The 22077-nt window shown below is 34.9% G+C and overlaps 2 protein-coding genes across 2 annotated transcripts; one reads left to right on the top strand and one right to left on the bottom strand.

The window, feature by feature from the left end:
• The first annotated feature begins 1828 nt into the window (after positions 1-1828).
• On the top strand, positions 1829-10472 carry LOC132119519 (probable glutamate receptor). Its single transcript, XM_059529558.1, has 10 exons — positions 1829-1983; positions 2567-2642; positions 4280-4311; positions 4458-4637; positions 4766-4992; positions 5134-5231; positions 6490-6707; positions 6809-7028; positions 8074-8318; positions 8888-10472. Exons 1-10 carry the CDS (start codon positions 1981-1983, stop codon positions 8966-8968), a joined length of 1380 nt encoding a protein of 459 aa, XP_059385541.1. The 5' UTR covers positions 1829-1980; the 3' UTR covers positions 8969-10472.
• Positions 10266-20232, bottom strand: LOC132119520 (1-phosphatidylinositol 4,5-bisphosphate phosphodiesterase eta-2-like). Its single transcript, XM_059529559.1, has 20 exons — positions 19692-20232; positions 18508-18654; positions 17811-18053; positions 17565-17695; positions 16512-16682; positions 16307-16400; positions 16023-16226; positions 15753-15873; positions 15399-15570; positions 15184-15291; positions 15013-15090; positions 14797-14900; positions 13649-13737; positions 13355-13540; positions 13041-13148; positions 12802-12926; positions 12639-12723; positions 12360-12506; positions 12170-12249; positions 10266-12057 (listed from the first exon to the last, which is right to left on the bottom strand). The coding sequence occupies exons 1-20, from the start codon at positions 19918-19920 to the stop codon at positions 10861-10863; spliced, it is 3819 nt and encodes a 1272-aa protein (XP_059385542.1). The 5' UTR covers positions 19921-20232; the 3' UTR covers positions 10266-10860.
• Positions 20233-22077: the final 1845 nt, after the last annotated feature.

Raw genomic sequence — 22077 nt, forward strand, 5'->3', positions numbered from 1 at the left:
CACCAGCCTCTTCATTGGACCCTGGTGCATCATCCTATAAATTGCAACCAAGTGGCAAGCTGTTGTATTTTAAAATTTTTCCCCCTCCAAACCAAGATGGCCAAGGGTCAGTCAGATATGCCAAGTTGCTCCGGAATATCCACCCATTCCTTCTATCCTAGGAGACTATTGTAGGTAAAAAAAAAAAATATTGCAGCATCAAGCAATATCTAATGAGTCATATCACAGTAAAATTTTCCAAGTTTTGAATTTAGATTGAGAGAAAAATCGGATTAATCACATGTCCACTGAAGTGGACGTCATGCATCAATTGCTATATTTCAGCTACAATTCATAATTATAATGTGAATATTGTTTTTGAAACTTAAAACTTTATCTGCAGTGACTTTTTTATTGTAAATACATGTATTTGTATTATTAGAATGTAATTTTCATTGACAATCGAAATAAAGTCATGAGATTACATAATGTATGACACTTGTAGTGCATTACTTGTTAGATCAAAAAGTAATCTGATTTCATAATGCACATTATTTTAATGCGTTTTTTTTACTCATAACATCAAAAAGTAATCTGATTACGCAATGCATGTTACTTGTATAATGCGTTTCCTTACTCATAACATCAAAAAGTAATTTGATTATGTAATGTGTGTTATTGTAATGCGTTTCTTTACTCATAACATCAAAAAGTAATCTACGTAATGCATGTTCCTTGTAATGTGTTTCTTTACTCCTTACATCAAAAAGTAATCTGATTAGGTAATGCACATTACTTGTAGTTAATTACTTCATAGATCAAAAAGTAATCTGATTAGGTAATGCATGTTACTTGTAACACATTACTTTACTTGTAACATCAAAAAAGTAATCTGAATGCATGTTATGCATGTTACTTGTAATGCATTACCCCCATCACTGATCATTTCAGATGAGATTGAAAAAACGTATCGCTAGGTACCTTGACAGGCTGTAGAATATTCTGATGGAATCATGTCCTCATGTTCTAATATCAAAGATACGCGAAGTGCAACTTGTATGAAGTTGTATGAAGCCTTTGCAATATTTCGCATATATATTTTTTGTATATATTTTATAGTTTTCACATGATTTGATATAATTGTATTGATTAGTTTGTTAAATTTACATACTTTATCTGTTTGATTATTGTCTTATATTTAATATATTATATCTTCAGTTTAAACCATAACCGCTCAAGTGGACATCTGAAGATCTCTTTGAAACATTTGTAAAAAAAAAGAAAAATTAAAAATTAGATTAAAACCCCTGACTGAGGTTATCATAATTCATGCATGAAAGGGTTAATAATAATATTAGTATTGTTGTTGTTATTACTACTATAATCAGCATCGATTCGCTCGCTATCATTATGTTTTAAACATATTTTCGCTTTCTATTTTCCTTTGAATATAAAGACCATCTTTTAATGGTACTGTAAGTGATTTGTGTGATTTTTTTGTCCATATTATTAATAGCATTGCTATTTTATTTTGTAATTATTTTTTTAAAGCAATCTGAGATTAATTAATCTTTTCTTTTTTCATCAGAATTTGAAGACCATCTTTTAATGTACTGTATATGTGATCTTTGTTTACTTTATGCTATGCGTTATCATTTTTCCCACATACACTGTTAGAGGTCATGCCAGTTAACGTGTTCAATATTAGGCCATACTGACCTAAAACACTAAAATTAGACACAAATGTAATTTTCAATATTGTCTGTATCTAACATATTCTGGAAGTAGGCCTATATCAGATCCATAATTCATCCTGCTCCAGAACAATCAACCCACGTTTCATAATAAGTGTTTGGATGACTTTCTCCACCCCCCAAAACCCATTGGCTTTTCCCAAGCCTTTAGTGAGAACCCTCTAATTCATTATTGCAAAGCACAGCACTGTCTTGATCGGCATCAGTGTCAGTTCAGCCACAGCAGTGGAATTTCACAGCAGACATAATGGTAAGTGTGAGACTGGGGGGTTGCGGTTTGATTGATAGATCCTCATAAAGTCAATTATGTCCGTCTGATTTGAAGTATGTTGGAAGCTCTGAAAATACATTGGTGGTCATATGGTAGTATTAGTACTGTCAGTAACCTCAACAAAATATAAAGAAGTCATATAAAGTGATTGTACATGTTATGTATATTTATATATGCATATTATATTATTTTACATTTTAAAACACACACACACACACACACACACACACACATATATATATATACATATATATATATATATATATATATATATATACATATATATATATATATATATATATATATATATATATATATATATATATATATATTAAAGGACATGCTGACCACTTATTACATTTATTAATACTAAATAGTCTATGTATGTAGAAAGATGTCTGTAGTATTATGAGTTGTAATAAATAGACTATACATAATTTAATATTACATTTAATATTGTAAGTGTAATAAGACTTTTTTATGTAAATACATATAAATATTGTAATGTATAAATGTTTAAAAATGTGTTAAAATATAAACAGTCCGATTGTTTGGCTTGCAGGTCAGAATCAGCAACATGTTGGGAATTGTCTCTTTATGCATAGTATATCTGCTGGGCACAGAGGTCTGCATAGCAGGTATTTCTAAAGTTGATATAATATAATGTAAAAGATAAATATTCTTGTGTTCTGCAGTTACTGTGTTTTTGTCTCATGTAAAATTGTTATGTTGTAATGGCAACATGCAGAAAATCATTTTATTTCTTATATTCCATCTTAGAATCAGTTCTGTTTCTGCAAGGAATACAGTAGAGTCATTACTTTTACAGCATCTCGTGTAAATTCATAAACAGCAGCTATGATGAAGTCTGTGCCAACTCGTCTTGTCCTCGTCGCATGAAGTTCTTGAATTTCACAGGCCTGTCATATGATTAATGGCTGAAGAGTCAGCTGGGCACATCATCAAAGATAGTGACCACATCCTGCTTGGCACACTTCAATCCCCATTCTGACAGAGAGGATGTCAGCCAGCTGAAACCTTCTCAAAAATAGTTATAAATCAATTCAAAGCCTTGAACAAACATAACAGTGTTTAAGACATGCCAAGCTATGAAAGCATGTCGAGAACCCTCTGGGTCTGTCATAAATTCAATAGGAGGAGCTGATGAGTGTCAACATCACTTTATGGTGTTGATGGAGTCCTGAGGACTTCGCCGAACTTTGGCTTCAGATACTCTTTGACTGCCCTTACCAGGCCTTCGTGATCAAGTGGAAAAAAAACAGTAACTCCAATTAGTCACAGTTCAGGCCTGCAATGAGATTGTTCTTCTAAGAAAGAATAAAAACACAGCCAAACCCGGACGCAGCCGTGCCATTCACTCATACTCATCATCTCCCAGAGATTCGCAGACTGATCGAGGATGGGGCTTTTTCGCTAAAGATTGCTGCCAAACAAAAGGTTCTCTGATGACTCTGGCTACTTTAAGATGGATCTATTTGTGACTCAAATGCAGCAGGAAACGAGACTCCCAGCCAGAGAACTGATTTGGCAGATCAATAGAGGAGCCACTGAAATCTTGGCCACGTCTCTCTGTGTCAACTTGAGGTCACTTTTGAACAAACACACTCTTGAACAGATCTGAGGTTTTCAAATGTGTTTACTCAGTAGGACTCTGTTGAGTTTATCGACTTCAATCCATTGAAATTTCATTCAACCTTTTGTTTTAACTGAAATTCTTATTGACGTTATGAACGGTCCTATGATGAGATCTTAGTATTATCTACACTTCCGTTCAAAAGTTAGAATTTTTGAAAAAGAAATGAATTGTATTCAGCAAGGAAAGAGAATTGAAATGAATTGCGTTCTATTCACCATGTATAACTATTTGCATAAAAATATTAGGCAACACGACAGTTGTCAATATTGATATTTTGAAAATTGTTTCTTGAGCAGTAAATCAACTAATTAGAATATTATTTCATATGTTTCGTGTCATGTGACACTGAAAGACTGGAGTAATGGCTGCTGAAAAATTCAACTTCACCCACATGAATATATATATATATATATATATATATATTCAAATAAAACCAGTTATTTTAAATGATAACCATTTCATATAATTTTTATCAAATAATTGCAGCTTTGGTGAGCACATAAGAGACCTCTTTAAAAAAAAATCTTACAACCCATCCTTTTTTGAACAATACTGTATATAAATGTATATTTATAATAATTATATTAATAAGATTTTATTATCATTTTTCCATTTCAGCAAGGCAAGAGCTGATAATTACCACCATAAAGGTAAGGTCTAAAATAAGTTAAAAATTATGAAATATTTGTTTTTGTTTTTTATATAATTGATATTAGCAATAATATAAATAATAGCACATATTTATATGAATATATAATTTTAGATTATATTAACAACTTAAACGTTTTAATTTCAGCAAGACCCCTACACAATGAGCAAGGGCTCGCAGTTGGAAGGCTACTGTATGGATCTGCTCGCTGAGCTGGCTAAGAAACTGGGTTTCAAATACAAAGTTCACCTGGTAAAGGATGGAGCGTACGGCCGACAGGATGAAGGTGGAAACTGGAATGGAATGATTGGGGAGGTTGTTAGAGGGGTATGTGATGTGCTTTACAGAATAGACAATAGTACTGGGATTGTACTGATGCATATAAATCAAAAAGCAGCTCAGTGATATTAATACTTCCTAAGTAGAGTCAAACCTTTCATGTGTTTTGTTCACAGGAAGCTGATCTCGCCGTGGCTCCCCTCACTCTAACTGCTGCTCGTGAGAAGGCTGTGGGAATGACAAAACCTTACATGCAGACCGGAATCAGTATCCTCCTCCGCAAAGATATTGTTTCTGAAGAGGCCCGGTTTTTTGACTTCCTCTCCCCCTTGTCTGGGGAGACCTGGTTCGGCATCCTGATTGCATACTTTGTGACTGCAGTCTGCATCTGCATTGTGGGAAGGTCAGAGAAAGGAGGAGAACACCAGAGACACATAGAACAAGAGCCCTTACTCATGCTGTACTGCACTGCTGTAATGTTTTCCAGGATGGTTTCTGAATAGAGTTCTGAAACTCAATTCTGCGTTTGTCTTTTTGTATCAAGGTTGAGTCCATGTGAATGGAGTCAACCTGAGACGGAGCCAAATCGCTTCACTCTTCTCCACAGTTTGTGGTATGCTGCGGGAGCCTTAAGTCTGCAGGGTAATCATCTAAATGAATGTTATAGCAGTTTTTATGGGTCATGCACTGAAAACCCCAAAGTCCTGGTCCTTTGAATGCAGAAAATATTTGATCATCTTTCCAGTGTCCATGCATGCAACATATATTTTATGGCCATTTTGATCTGGTTTACTTACTGTTCGCTACGTCTCTTGCAACATCTGTGGAATCTTCACCAAAATTATTTCAGATCAACAGTTATCACCTACTAGATTGTTTTGTGCGTTTTAAAAATGGTTTTGCATAACCTTATTGGTGCACAATGAAAGTTTTATATACAATAGTGATTTGTCGGTCAATGTTAATTTAGTAGTATTTATATACTATGATATCGTTTTTATTAATATTATGAATTAGCATTTGTTTTTATTTTTTCAGTTTTCATTTTAATTTTGTTATATGATATTATATTAATATAAAATATATATTTTTTAATAATAATACTGTTTCGGCTTAATTTATTTTTATTTCAGTTTTAGTAATATTTTTTCCCAGATGCTTTAAATTAAATTTAAAGTAATATAATATTTATATTATTTATATCTAATATTTATATTATTTGAGCTTTATTTTAGCTTTTCAGACCTTTTGTTTTAGTTTGTTTTATAAAACTATTTAGGTTTATTTGTATTTTGTAATCTTTTTTTTAGCTATTTTAGTAATTTTAGTGCTTCAAATTAAACTTATTTTATTTAGTTGCCAAGACACGATTTCTGATTTTCAGTTATTGTGTTTTTCATCTAATGATTATTTTATTTCAGCTTTATTTAAACTAACAAAAAATTTTTTTAATGGTTTTAATCAATGATAATAACACTGCTGTCCATAAACAAAAAAATAGTCTAGCTAGCATCATTTACATTTTTTCAAAGTAGTGCATTAACAATTTTGCTGGTGAAGACGCCAAACAGGAAGTGAAGCTCTATTTTAGAGATGATTTGGTGTAAGAAAACAAAACTTGGAGAATGTCATCGCTGCCATATCCTTATAGAGTCTGCAAAATTTCATGCCTGCACCTCCTACATATCAAAATATATAACCAATAATATACTTATATCTTTTAAACGGACTGTCTTTAAAAACAGGTATATGCCTGCCTATAATGTATTTTCCAGATATTGTAGAGTCAGATATATTTCACTGGTGTTCTTGGCCCTTTATTGCTGCCTGCAGCTATTTTTCCTGTCGTTGATAATGAAAGGTTAACATCTTGTCCTCTAATTTGTTTTGCTTTCTGCAGGTGCAGGCCCTCACCCTAAAGCTGTGTCAGGAAGGGTTATCAGTTGTACCTGGTGGTTGTTTGCCGTCGTGCTCCTGGCCTGTTATTTTTCCAGCCTCAGTTCCTCTCAGGGGTCTGACTCTGCACCGCTCATGATTAAAGGTTTTGAGGACTTGGCTAATCAGGATGTAATAGAATATGGAACACTTGCCGGCTCCTCCACCCTCGCCTTCTTTAAGGTCTAATCACATGAATTATATGCACACTCTTCTGATTACTCAGATTCATTCCTGCCAGATGTTACAGAAAAGATTTCCTAACATGTTTTTTTTTTACGCAGAACTCGAATAACCCATCTTACCGTCGCATCTATGAGCACATGGAGCGGAGAAAGAGTTTTGTGTCCTCCATGGATGAGGGTGTCCAGAGAGCAAAGGAAGGAAACTATGCTTTTATTGGAGAATCGGTGTCCTTGGACTTAGCTGTGGCACGACATTGTGAACTGGTCCGGGCACATGAGGTCATCGGGATGAGAGGTTACAGCATTGTAACTCCTCTTGGTGAGGCAAACATATTTAAGCAGGTTTTTTAAAATGTAAATTAAAAATTGTTGTAAATAAAGATTTCTCAAAATTTCTTGTAAAATTCAGTGTGTTATGTGCTGTTTCATTGTGAAATTTACTACAATTTGAGTTAAACTTGTCAAAAAACATGTTCCCCAAAGGAGTTTAAAAATGTATACAATTAAAGCTATAGTTTATTAAAAAAAAATGCAAATTAGGTAAAAGTTTACTCATTCTCAGACCATCCAAGATGTAAATGAGTTTAATTCTTCAGAATAGATTTGTAGAAATTTAACGTAACGCTCATCACTTGCTCATCAATAGATCCTCTGCAGTGAATGGGTGCCGTCAGAACGAGAATTCAAACAGCTGAAAAAAAAAACTATCTGAATAATCTACAAGTAATCCACAAGACTCCAGTCCAACCATTAATGCATTGTAAAGTGAGAAGCTGTGTGTTTGTAAAAACAAATCCATCAAGGCATTTTAACTTAACCATGACTGCTAGCCAAAATACTCCATAATCCATATCAACACTTCCTCCAGTGAAAAAAATCTATCCCCTGTTGTTTCTCACAACAAAATCCACATATTTGTTTAGAACAGTTTTGAGCTGTTTTTGCTTGATATATATATATACGTATACGTATTTCTCTCCTGATTCAGACAAGATTACTTTTTCACTGGAGAAAGCAATATTATGAATTATGGACTCATATTACAGCTGGGAGAACTGTTTGAAGTTAAAAACACCTTGATGGATTTGTTTCTTACAAACACAGCTTTTTGAATCATAAGACATTAACTGACAGACTGGAGACGTGTGGGTTACTTGTGGATTATTGTGATGTAACGACTTGATGACTTGGACCATGTAACAACTGTACCTCCTGACCGCCACCAGGTTCATTTAGGTGCTACTTTAGCGCTACCTCTGAGTCACTATACCTTTTGCCATGCCGATTACTTGTATTACTTATCATTGCTTGTCTCGTTCAATTTGCAGTGAATGGTTTTAATGCCACAGTATGTTTTGGAACAGGATCTCCCATGCTGAAGAACCTGAGCGTCGCCATCCTGCAGCTTAGTGAGGCTGGGGAGCTAGCGTACCTGCGCACTAAATGGTGGGCCAGCAGCTGTATACCGGATAGTGCCAAAGGCTCGTCTCTGAGGGCCCATAGCATGAAGGGCATCTTCCTGGTTCTGGCTATAGGCCTTGGGATTGGAGTGCTGCTCTCCTTGTTTGAACTCACCTCAAAGTCTCGCAGCACTGCAGGGGAGCAGAAGGCAAGTAATGCCAATATAAACGCGCGCACACACACACACACACACACACACACACACACACACACACACACACACACACACACACACACACACACACACACACACACACACACACACACACACACACACACACACACACACACACACACACGTTTGTTTTTGTGAAAAACAATAGGCGTAATGGTTTTTATACTGTACAAACTGTATATTCTATCGCCCTTCACCAACCCTACACCTAACCCTAACCCTCACAGGAAATTTTGTGCATTTTTACTTTCTCAAAAAAACTCATTCTGTATGGTTTATAAGTGTTTTGAAAAACGGGGACATAAGTCACCCTTTCCTTGTAATGTCTTTATACAAAGCTGTGTCCTGATATGTCACAAAAACATGCCCCCCCCCCCCCCCCACACACACACAAACATTCGAATGACCTACCACATCTGTAAAAACATTTACAGTTTTTCATTGTTGTTAAACTTAAACACTGTACAGTAGCACATTTTGGTATGTGTTTTTGTTCATTATAATACAGTAAGGTGAAAATAAATCTGTTCTTATCCATACAGAAATCCTGCTGTGCAGTTTTGACTCAGGAGTTGAGCCAGCGTTTGAGAATGACCAAGAAGAAGGGAGACCAGGAAACCTAAAATGCTCAGCAACATTAATGTAATATGCAAGTCTTGCATAGCACAATAACTTTACTGTTCATAGGTTTGAACATTATCTGGTGCTAGGTATTATTACTATTTCCCAAGTTAGATAAATATATTCTTTAACATTTTATATTTCATCTGATTTAGATAAGATGTACTAATTTTCATATGGGGAGAGTGGGGTGAGTTGAGCCAGTTTTTAATTATGGTGAGTTAGGCTCCAGCTCCCCGTGACCCTAATAAGGACGAAGAGGTTTGGATAATGGAATGGATGGATGGATGGATGACTTCTTAAAATTTTTATTTAAAGATACAGTTTACAACTTTGAAGCCATTTTTTTAATTATTTAAAAATCTTAGAACAAAATAAAGTTTCAATTGAATAAATAAATTGCAATTGACCAGGCTAATATTTCTCAACATCCCACTTAAAAATGTTCCAAAAAACTCAAATGGCCAATTTTCATAAACAAGGTCTATTTCAAATTTTCTAAATAATATCAAGTTCAAAACAAAGAACAACATCAAAAATGTTTAGTCTAAAATTAATGAATTATTACATAGAATTACAGTAAAATAATACTTTATAATCATAGGAAGTGGTGAGCCACTGGCTCAACTTACCCCATGACTTTTGGCTCAAATTACCCCACTCTAATCATTTGAACCAACTTGTATTGTCCTGCAGTTTAGAGCTAACATCATGCTAAAAGTACAGTCTCATATAATAACTTATTACAGTGCAAACACAATATATTCTTTCAGATTTGTCTGTAATTGTTCAGACACTAGAAGCATGAGTCCTTGAACATAAACAAGTCACTTTGAACAGCAAAACTTTTTTTTTTAACTTAAATGGAGTTAGCAATTATTCCATGGACCTCTCTCTATCACAGGGTGAGTAAAATGGACAACTCTCCATATATATCACCAATTTTGTTTAAGGTTGTCTAGAAACAAGGGGTGGCTCAACTTCCCCACATGCCCAAATCCCCCTGCTCTTCCCTATTTGTATACATAATTGAATAATTTAATTTAATAATTTAATAATAATAATAAAAAACATTTTACATTTAAATCAAGCTACCTGTTTGTTCAGTAAAGCTGTTGCAATGAGACACTTTTATAATTTTTTATCTTTCAGCAAAATATCATGCAGTTTGTATAAGATTGTTCTCATGTATTCCATCTTGAAACAATATAGAACCTTCTTTAGACCAGAATTACGAATCAAAAATGTTAAATATAAAATCTATTTTGTTAACGAATGACAAAGATTGAGGACAAGTAAAAAGGAAATTAGATTTTATGTTTGTTAAATTCTGTACACCAGAGGAACTGTTTGTAACAAATTCAAAACAAGAACAAGTACAAAAAAATTACAAGTAAAAATGAATAAATGGAAGGAATAAAACATACACCTCTTACTATCACAAAAGAGGTATGCATTCTGGCACCATGTATATTAATGAATTAATAAACCCTATTTAACACCAAAGTGTGATTGCATTTTTTAACAAAGATGAGTAGAAACATATGTTTAGTTTTAAACTGTGAATTGCAGCTTCCAAATGAAAAAAAAGCAACACCCCAAAAAAGGCCCAGATAGCATAAGATGTTAAGTAAGATTTAAACAAGATAATACGTGTACAAAAAACAAATATGAAATTTTTGTAATTGCTTTTCTTCTTTTTTTTTTTTTACAGTGTTGATGAATCTAAAAAAAAAGCAAAAAAATGCACCATAAATAAACATGAGTGAGATCTCTTGGAAGGTCAAATAGAAAAAGCCATTTTTGTTTTACTCAAGCTCTAGACATTTCAACCAGCATGAAAAGAGAATTAATTTAGCATAATGTATAATTTAGAAAAGGCACTGTTTGGGCCTTACGTCTCATCTCTGAAAAACAGTGGTGAATGGCAGCGAATCTCACTCATTTTCTGCTCAAACAGGGCATTCATTTCCCTCTGCAGTGTGCCCATCGTCTGCTGCTGGTTGTCAGGGAAACGGGACGGCAGAGTACTCAGGTCAAGGCTGTCCAAACTACTTAGGCTGCTTGATTCGCTCTCAGTGAGGTTGTGATTATTAGAAACAGAGTTTTTTGTTGCAAAGTAACTGCACTGAGGCAGAGGAAACTGGTTGAGGAAGTCTTTCCTAATGTGATGGGGTGTGTTTGGTGCCAAGAGTGGATGGCGTCTTGGGACACTTCGTGATCTGCGTCCTATTAATGGTGAATCTTTGGAAGACGGTGTGTCTGGGTCATTCATGCGTCTGCTCAGCACAGGGGTTGCGGGGATTGACCATGTCTGCCACTGAGGATTAAGTCTAGCATCTAAAGAACGTCCAAATTTATTCCTGAGCACCATGTTTTTGGTGTTTAACGTTCCACTGGAAGGATCTAGTATACCATCAGGTATTGGATGGAAATTTAAGGGTTCACACTCATGTGTAAGTTCTTGAGATTCATACATCTCAGCTTCCTGCTCTGAAGCCTCAATGACAGATTTAACACCTGAGGTCTGCTTCAAAAGGGGCTGATTATTCAATGTAGAAGCGGGAACCTTCATCTTAGACACTGCTACGTTTGTAGGCTCACACTCCGGTTTATTTCTTTTTGGAACAGTCAACTCTCTGGTATCCTGGAGGTGTGATTGAACCACAGAAGTCTGAATTTCCAAGTGTGAACTGTCTTTTGAATCCAATGCTAAGTTGGTGTAGTCCATAGCCATTCCTGCTCCACCAGAGCATGTGATGGAGGACAAGTGGCGCCGTGCCTCATGAGATCCTTCTGGCTCCTGAAAACAGACCTTATGTGCCCTTCTCAGGGGTTCACTTTGAGCTCCTCTGAGTAAAGATGCAGACTGTGAGGTGCTCCTGCTGCCTTTCGAGCTCACGTCATCACTGTAACGTCTGTTTAGAAAGTCTTCTTTGGTGTAGCAGTCGGCTGAGCCCTTCACCACTTTTGCTTGGTTCTTTCTACCTTTTCGCAGGAAGATTGGACCAAAAGATGTCCTTGTGCCATCTTCAGAGGTCTTCATAAGGTTTTTCTGGATTAGCTGCTTTACTGCATTGCTTGATTTGACCTGATGATAAATATATCAGCAGAACAATTTTATAATATTAAAATGGTGATTAACAGTCAAAACTTCTAAAGACTGACAAAGATAGATTAATGAAAAATCGAATAGAAGTTACCTTTCCTGTGATGTCATTAATGGCAACATGGACAAAGATAGATGCCTCTTCCATACCTTCTAAATAGACATGTCGATAGCCTGCAGAACAAGGAAATAATATGAGGCTGACTGACTAAATTATTGAAGAAATATGTAAATATTTACATTATTCTCTGTCCAATAATGCATGTCACCGAATGGTTATTTACCTGGCATCATGCTTTTAAATGCTATGGTTCTCTGTCCAATGAAGTCTCGTCCAATTGGATCATGGTCCCAAACCATAAAGCGTACTAAGGCAATCTGAGGCATGTGCAGCGTATACACTAGCGTCTCCTCCCACATGGGGTTAAAACCTGTTCATGTGGCATTAAAACATTGGCAATGTGTTACATTTGGCTGCACTATACTAAAAATATGTTTGTGAAATGAATGATATTTGTAAGCCATTTTATATATATACAGTAAGTTTATAAATTTGTACTTACCGTTGTCATCCACAACTCTTGTCTGCTGTTTATTGCAATCAACAGGCAATCCGATAATCTCCACTTCCACAAAGGGATCTATGATCTGACAACAAAACATTTCATCTCAGACAGTTTGTTACATATGATTATTTCCTTTTCTTTTCAGTATGAGTGAACTCACCTCTCCTCTGTCCCCTAACATGGAGTCTTTTGGCTTCGGTAGCTGCTGGCCACTAATTATCTTGAGGACTAGCTGAGATTTCCTGTGTCCTGGCAAAGGGTCTTCCAGCATAGGATTAAAGGCACCTGAGGACAATAATTATGTGTGGTGAAAATTGCCTTTCAAAGAAAATAATAAATAAAATGCATCAAAGAAATGTGTCTCTTATTTTTGACTGTACTCTAGAGGCACCAACTTACCTTTACACATGCATTTTGGCTTGAGTACATAGCCACAGTTCCCATTCACTGCAAATTTTGCCCTGTTCAGCTGTAGCATACGGCCTTCTGTTTGATAGTTGAGAGCGACTGGAAAGATGAAACAACATTTCAAACAAATGCATGACGCAACTGTGATTTATAGAAAAAAGAGAAACCCATCAGCCACAGCAAGGATTCATTGCTGTTCAAATCAAAGTCCTTGCTGTTTCATCATTAATAAAAAACAACAAGATTCAATGATAATTAGAAAGGAAATTATTCATTGTAAATCAAAGAAAAAAGCTAATTCATACCTAAATGACATCCTGCATTCCAAAAAGGCTGAGGATTGAAGTTGCTAGAATCAACACGGTAGTTGGAAGGGTAGACTCGTAAGAGCTGTCGTTGATTAAAGCGAACTAACTGAGCAGGCTTTAGCTGCAGAATCTGGTTCGTTAGGCTTTCGTTTAAGGAGGACACTTGCCAGCTGCACACGTATGCTGCAACACACATGCAGTTTATTTAGACATAAACATCAAGAACACTTTTATAGTTTCTGCTTTATGTGGATATTATTGAGGTTGCAACTGCATTCAAATGTGTCTTACCTTGAGTTTCTATATCATGAACTCGCACTGACTTTGTGTATTTGACCAGATCAGAGAGGGCACGAGAAAGTCTCATTGTTTTCCTCCGTCTGAAGAAAATTTGCATAAAACACTGACTATCATTAGTCTGGACAGATTTAGATGCCACTGTAAAAATTGTGTTTGTAAGAATGCTACAATAATACTATGCCTAAGTGAAAAAATTATTTTATGTTTAATAAGACAATCAATGTTAATGTACAGCATTAATTTTAGTATTGAGATACTGTTATAGTTTTTATTTATTTATTATTATTTATTCTTATATTTTCTGTTTTCCTTTTAATTTGAGTTAATGTTTTGGTAATTTTTCTTTGTTTTTTTATGTCTATATAGTTTTCATTAATTTTTATTTTTGTTTTAGTTATTTTAGTACATCAAGATAAATTGTAACACTTTACAAAAAGGTTTATTATTTAATATTTGTCCATTAATTAACCAATATTAACCAAGCAATATTTTTTTACAGTATTAATTAATCTTTGTTAACATTAATTAATAAAAATACAACTGTTCCCAGTTAGTTCAATTTACCTCAGGTCCATTAATTCATATTAATAGATTTAGTTTTTATTAATGTATTAGTAAATGTTGAAATTATTATGAACTGAGATTAATAAAGGCTTTACAAGTATTTTTCATTACTAGCTTATGTTAACTAATTTTATAAATGGAGACTTACCACAAAGATTTTTTATATATTTTATCTCAGTTAATTTTTTTTCAAGTAACAAGCTCTCTTCTTTTTATGGTTAAATATTTCTATTTTATTTTCTAATAACAAATACAGCATTTAAGTTTCCAGAATTCTATATGTGATTTGACTTAATTAATTTTTAGTTAATCTCTTATTTTATTGACCAGTGATGTAGATTAGGGAGTTATGTTATAAGTAATTTAATTAACATCTATTGAACTATTAAAATATACAGTAATGAATATATATAAGCACCAAAATACCATCTTGTCAGTATTTATTTATTTATTTATTTATTTTTACTGTGACTTTCTGGCAACCTTAGATGCCAGTTTTTCTTCACTAAATTAAACGGAATACTTTACAGTTCACAGTAAATTCAACATCAAACTGTATCTCCTGAAATACTCACTTGCCATAGTTGATGACCTGTTTATCATTACTGCTTGGAATTTCCTGCTCATTATCAGAGTCATTCAGGATGGGCTTCTTTTTTAACTTGACCCGTTTTTTCTTCTGAAACACAGATTACGGATTACTGTAACACTAGTATAATGCTGCTTTTGTGATATTTCTTTTTCCTCTATTACTGGAAATATAATGTGTCTAGTGCAAAGTCCTTGCAGACCTTGCGCCTGAAGCTGTCCATGAACAACCTCTGTGAGCGTTTCTTTGATTCTTCGCCCATCTCCGGTGCTCCTGTGGTCTGTACTCCAAAACACAGCAGCTTTTAGTTAAACACTCCAGAGAGGAAACAGTCCAATTATTCTAATGTAGAAAAAAGGAAAAAGCATCTCACATCTCCATTCATTTGCTCCTCTTCCTCCTCATCCTCTTCACCGCTGTCTTCATCAGACACATCTCCTTCCTCTGCATCAGCATCAATGTTGGCTGGCAGCTTCTTTCCCTGGAAAGCACCGCAGTGTCAATTTCATTTCCATGACTTAGTTCAAGAAAATTCTACTTCCAACTTTACTTAATGTTTTCCATGCCAAGGGTAATATATTACCTCACCTTGACAAGCACTTTCCCCTTTAAAACCTCTGGAGATGGCAGACGCCTGGACTCATTCATATTTATATTTGACAGGTCCAGCTTGTCCTGCAGCACTTCCAGGAGGTATTGAGCCATTTTCTTCTGCTGAGACACAGTGCAGTGGTTCTCTATAGAAAGGATCACTGGATATCTGACAGTGGAAGAATTAGTTATCATATTATATTAATTATATATATATATATATATATATATATATATTTCAAATAAAATGAATGTTAAACAAATAGTATTTCTTTTTTTTTTACTATTATCATTAATTTTTATTGATTATTAATTGATAAAATTCAAGAAACTATTTCAAATGTCACTTACTGTGTTTTGGAAAATGCATATTTGTTGATTGTCTCAACAACATCTTTAAAGAGGATTTTTGAGGTAAGTGTGTAACCATGATGCACAATGGGTTCCCCATCAGGACCATCCCAGCAGTCAACTGGAGAGGCAGAGAAAAACTGCGTCATTTGAAGGATAACATTTTGTTTAATGATTGTAAAAACCTCATTGTAATGTATTTTCCTTTGATCAACACTTTATCCAAAAAGACATTGACTTCACAGTATAGGCTCAGAGAAGCGTTTCTACCTTCAACACAGCGACAGCCTGCCTGAAGCACATACGCATACATATCAACCCGAGACTGAGACAGCAGCTGATCTCCAGTCAGGTAGGTGTTGTGAGATGATGCAATGTAGTAGTTTGTCAACGGCTGTGTCATGTCCTGATTTACTTGATAGTGTTCTGGGTTGAAGATGTCCCCTGCAGGACTACGCATGTAGTTGGTGAAACCTTAGAAAGCAAGATAAATGTGGTAAACATCAGATGATACAACAGCCTTAAAGAGATGAAGCAAAGAAAGAGTCTCTCACCATCAATACCCAGCACCATATGTGTTTGGTTTTCAGAACATGGCTCAAACTGGTTGATGATCATCTTGCAGTAGTCTTTGGTCACATCTACCATCTAGAAAAAAATGACATATACCAATTACAAATATGATGGTTCAAGTCCATCAAAAGAGCAACATAATTAAGAAATAACTATGTGAAGATACGCAAAATGAATCACACCAGCCTTTTGCTCATTTTCCAAGAAGTGTTGGAGGTCGTTTAGGTCCATGTGCTCTTTGTGGTTGCTGTAGGTGATCATTAGTAAGTAAAGATCTCGGCGTGTCGAGATCAGCTTGTAAAAATTACAGAATTCATCAAATGTCAATGACCCCTGGTTTTCATCAGTGTCAGCCTCCTGTGAATGCAAAAAGTTTTTCCATTTTTTTTAAATGAAAAAATGTGTGAAATATAATCTTACACATTTGTCGTAGACCCATGGATGAGGTGTCAAATCAACCGGCTTATTGAGGAGAGGTGTGCAATCCTACGCTGTTTGCACAGCGGATGAAAAAGTGGGCAAACAAATCCCATAGACTTACATTGATGGAATGTTCATGAATTTGAATCTCTACTGTTACTTAATATTCTTATTAAATATTCATATCTATTTTTTTGTTTGTACTTTTAAGTGAAAGTAGTGTTATGGCATTGGTTGCAGTAGATGTATGACTCCGTTAAGGATTAGAGGCTCTTGAGTTAAGACCTCAACCAGTTTCAGACAACGCCATCTGTTCAGAGTGAACCATATGTTACATACTCACTGAGCGTAACAGCACTCTGAAAGTGTTTTTCAATGATGACATTTAAGGAAAACTTTTACATCAACTATACAGAAATAACACAAAGTAGAATAATACTTTTCAAAAACAGCAGCTAGGAGAGTAATAAAAGAATCCAAAAAATGTATCATGGTTTTCACAAAGATATTAGGCAACACAACTGTTTTCAACATTGATAATAAGGAGTATACCAGATCATCATATTAGAATGATTTCTGAAGGATCATGTGAAACTGAAGACTGAGTAATGATGCTGAAAGTTCAGCTTTGCCATCACAGGAATAAATTATAATTTCAAATATATTCACATTTTCTAAATTATTTTATATTGCTGTTTTTAACTGTATTTTTGATCGAACCAATGCAGCCTTGGTAAGCATAAAAGATAGAAACACAATGAAACTGGTAGAGTATACTGTGTCTCCTTCTTGTTGTATTTTTGGATGTATATAATGTACCTGAAACATTTTTCTGACTTTCTGCTTTGGAAGGTTCACGTTGAGCTTGTGAAGCAGCTGTAAAACTTCTCCAATGCTCAGATTCCCATCTCCATTTTTGTCTGCTTCTGAAAAGGTCTGTCTCAACCATTTGCAACAAGATGTAAGGAAACATGCACACGCAAATTGCACAAACTGAAAAAGGCCACTATGGGTGGATTCAGACCATCACCCTTCCCTCTCAGTGGACACAGTTAAAAGGATATTGATCTCGTGTGCGTTGTCTTTTTGCCAGACTGTCCTCATCACTGATGCCTGCCAGAAGGTATTTAAGGCCAGTAATCCAGGTCCGTGCCTCTTCTCCATTCGTGGAAACCAAGTCAAGAGATTCCACGTGGTCTCCATGGTAAATACTGAAGCAGCAGTTTGGATCAAAGTTATTGTTGGCAAATCGCCTGAAGACCTCAGTTCTCATCCCCTCACAGACCTCGTGGATGGAGTCTATGGTGACTAAATGAAACAAGAACAGGAATAAACTGTATAGTACTCCGAGTAATTTTTTCAGTGATTCGGACAAAGCATTTTAATTCAACAGAATATTCTTCAGAGACAATATAGCTGTAAAAACGATCCAATCTAGATATTTACACTAGTTATTCATTAAGACCCCATGAAATCAATCACATGTGTGTTTAGTTTGAATCTACATGCTAATGTACTCCTAAATGTTGACAAAACCAACTTTCAGCAAACAAAATGTGCAAATGTTAAAACGCACAACTTTCTCTTCCAGGAAAATGAAGCAAAAATACTTCAACAATCATTTGCTCATTGTAAGTAGGTAAAAGGAAATATTGTAAATGAACAGAAAAGTGGACTTGTCATGCAATTTAATAGCGTGTTTAAAATGACAAGCGCATGCAGATGTATCTCCTCAGCGCAAGCAGCTTTCTGTCGGACTCACTTTTGGCTCTTTCATGTTTTCTGGAGGGCCTCCAGCGGATGCAGGACTTGTGCTCGTCTAGGTAGAAGAGGCGCACCAGAGCCTTGGATTTTCCTTTCAGTTTAATCATCTGAGATCCGGCCTGCATGCTGCAAATGCATCTCTCCACTGCAGAAGCAAAAGAGGATTTTTATTAGTAGTATTTGGCTGCTCATGTGATAAACAGCCTACTGTTATAACTTATGCCTGCCTATTTTTAACCAGACATGTCCTGGCTGGGATGTACTGTACTGCTTTGACCATTCTCTGTAGAGCCCACCTTCCTGCCATTAAGTATAATGCTATTATATTAATACCTATTATATTAATACCACTGTCTTAATACATTAAGCCATATTAAGTGTTATTGTTTTTTTTATGAGAGGAAAACAGATGTAAGGTCCCCCTACTCACCCTAAATATTTTGAACTTCTTTATTAAGAAAACTTTTGATTGAATGCAACTTGAAGAAAATCTTTTGAACGTCAGAGTTGAATTGTTCCAGCAGATTCTCAATCAGATTACACAGCTGCGTCACACACGCACAGGTTCATTGGGTGTTTTCTGTCTGCTGGCATGCATCATGGAAACAGTACAGTACTAATGATGACAAACTCTTATTATATCAAAATAATTAGGTTGTATTGTTATGGAAAAGAAAGAAAAAAAATGTTAATTTTTTTTATGGTCATAAAGGTACTACAATAATATATTAGTGGCATTTCAGTGGCTACTGATGTATTATTTTATATATCTTATATTTTCTGCAATGGACCAGGAGTCACTAAAGGTTACTTTTAACAGTCAATTTAGGGTGTGTTTTCAAAAAGTTGCTTTGGAGGAGCGGATCAAGGACAGAGGTCATGTGACGCAGCTAGTCAGTCTAATCTCTGCGGATTGTTTGTGTCCATATGCCGTGAGGTGCGTTTCTCACGATGGCCAATCATTTAGGACACTGTCTTATTATACTCAAAACACTTAGTTAAAAGTTATTAACATGCGAAATGACTCTAAACATAAAACTGAATACAGTATGAAACAATAACATTTTAGATCTGTTGGAAAGTGGCTGAAATTAAACCCAGCACAATTAGATCATTTAACCATTATAGTGAAAAAAAGTGTAAGAATATGGGATTAGTGCCTTTAGGTGGCTTCATTTTTACCTATGTGGCCCATTCTCCATTTCGGCGATGCAACAATACTTCCCCCTATCCAGAAGAACTCCTCAGCCAGACGTGAAATCGCAGCTTTCTGCCATAGTTTAGGTGAAGTCATTATAGAAGGAGAAGGCGATCTGAAAGGTGAAGGTGGCCTCCTGCCAGGACTGGGGGGCTGCCCGCTGAGAGAAAACAAGACTGGAGATGATGGTGCCATTCCTGGAGATGTATTCATTACTGCAGGACTGTTGTGTAGTCATAACCTAGACCTCTGGTCATGTCCCTCGCCTCATATCAGTCCTGTGACTCATAAGGTCAGCTCTCTTCCACCGGCGGCATCCAGCGCGACAGGTGTTACTGAAATGATGAGCCAACACTTCTCAAGGGTAGCAATGTGCATGTGGACAGATGATTTAATTCCAGTTGGCACCTCTTTTTGATAGATCTTCTTTGTGATTGACCCTCCCTCTGGTCCATTGATGGTGTGTTGTCTTCAGATGTTCCAGGGTGTGTTCAGTTGGACTGCTATTGTGGCTGTGCGTGCTGTGGCTGTAAGTTTAGGAGGAACTGGGACGGGAAGAGGAGCCACACGTGTCAGCGGTCAGTAAATCTCTAATCCAGGATGAGGTGAAGGCATTACACGTACTGGGGATTTACGTGCCTCATTGGTTGACTTGAGGAAAAGGATAGGGGATGATATATCAATATTTTCCTCTAATGCTAGTAAAGTAAAAACGATGCCAATTAACATGGAAACATGAAAGATTTCATCACTGTATGTCGATACAAACTCTTATCTTTTTTTATCATAGAAATTATGAATTATAAAGTTTTACCATGTTCCTATGAACCAGGGCCAACATCATATAAAATAAAAAAATTATATATATATATATATATATATATATATATATATATATATATATATATATATATATGTGTGTGTGTGTGTGTGAGTGTTTAATATTATCTTGTGAACTAGGGTTTTGGGTACTATTCATGTAAAAATAATTTACATTATATAGGGCTAATTATATTTTTTCTTATGAACCAGTGTTAACTATTCTAATAAAGGCACCAATAAAAAAAAAAATTAAACCTGTTTTTTGATCTTATGAACTACGGTAAAAATCTAAATCACATTTTTAGGAATATAATTTAAAAAAATTCTTATGATCAAGGTTAATCTGTTCTTATAAACATTATTTATAATTACAAAATATGAGTAAAATACAAATATATTTTGTGCTTTTTTAAAATATAAATCTTGTTTTATGAACCAGGGTTAATTGTTCTTATAAAAATATTTGATACTTTTTAAAAATCTCGTCTTATGAAGGTTTAATTATTCTTACAAAACTAGGGTTATTTTCTTATATTTTTCTTGCAAAAACAAAGTAGAAATTAAATAAAAAATAATACAATGCTGCTCTCAAATCTAGGCTCTTCAGTTGCCTTAGATTTATATAATCCAAATTTTTGTATGGCACAAAAATGATCAGAAAACACAAGAAGAATGGTTGGTTCTGTTTAATGATGTTATTATACGTGAGGGAACATTAAAACAAGTGATGAAAATGACCCACATCAAAATCAAGACTATGACAAGACCCTGAACACAATGCATATCTCTAGTGTGACGCATGAAAACACAGAAAGGTCAAAACTGACATAGGCAAGCATATGGATCTCGTTACATAGAGGGGGAAGTGAAAATGTACCCAGAATAAATAGAGCGATGGAGAACTTAGCATATGTATTACTGCAGGTTTATTAAAGACAGGGGTAATGGAGATAAAAGATTGTTACAAATCCTCTTTACAGTTTATCAGTCACATTTCTGATCTATCCACCACAAATTCAGAATGTGAAACTTTGCTTTGGTAATTATATAAAGTGATTTCCAAAGGGATTAAATTTATTCAGAAATATAATGATCTAAGATTTTTTTTTGTTAATATTACATAATGATTTTATACAGTAAATGCCCTCTAGATGAAAATATGATAGGAGAAATTCATTTTTGTGTTATATTATTTCATACATACAGTCTATTGGTTTGGAACAAAAAACATTTAGTGAAGTGTAAAGTGAGCTATCATATTTAGATAATTTTATTTATTTTTTATGTTTGAGTGGTATTGACATCTGTAACAAATGTATGAAAAATTCAAGGGGGCTTCAAATACACAATACAACTATCTTTTTTTAAAAGTGCAATTCTTTTTTTTTTTTTTTTGGTTGAAAGTAAAAAAATATATATCCTTATTCTTTATATAAGTAGAAATGTTATTTTCATTAACAGCATTTTTAACCTTAACTGAGCCCTAAAACCAGTGACTACAAAAAGCATGGAGTGATCTATATCAGGTCCTGTGCTGTAATGTTCATT

Source organism: Carassius carassius, chromosome 38, assembly GCF_963082965.1.
Source record: "Carassius carassius chromosome 38, fCarCar2.1, whole genome shotgun sequence".
Classification (NCBI taxonomy): Eukaryota; Metazoa; Chordata; class Actinopteri; order Cypriniformes; family Cyprinidae; genus Carassius; species Carassius carassius.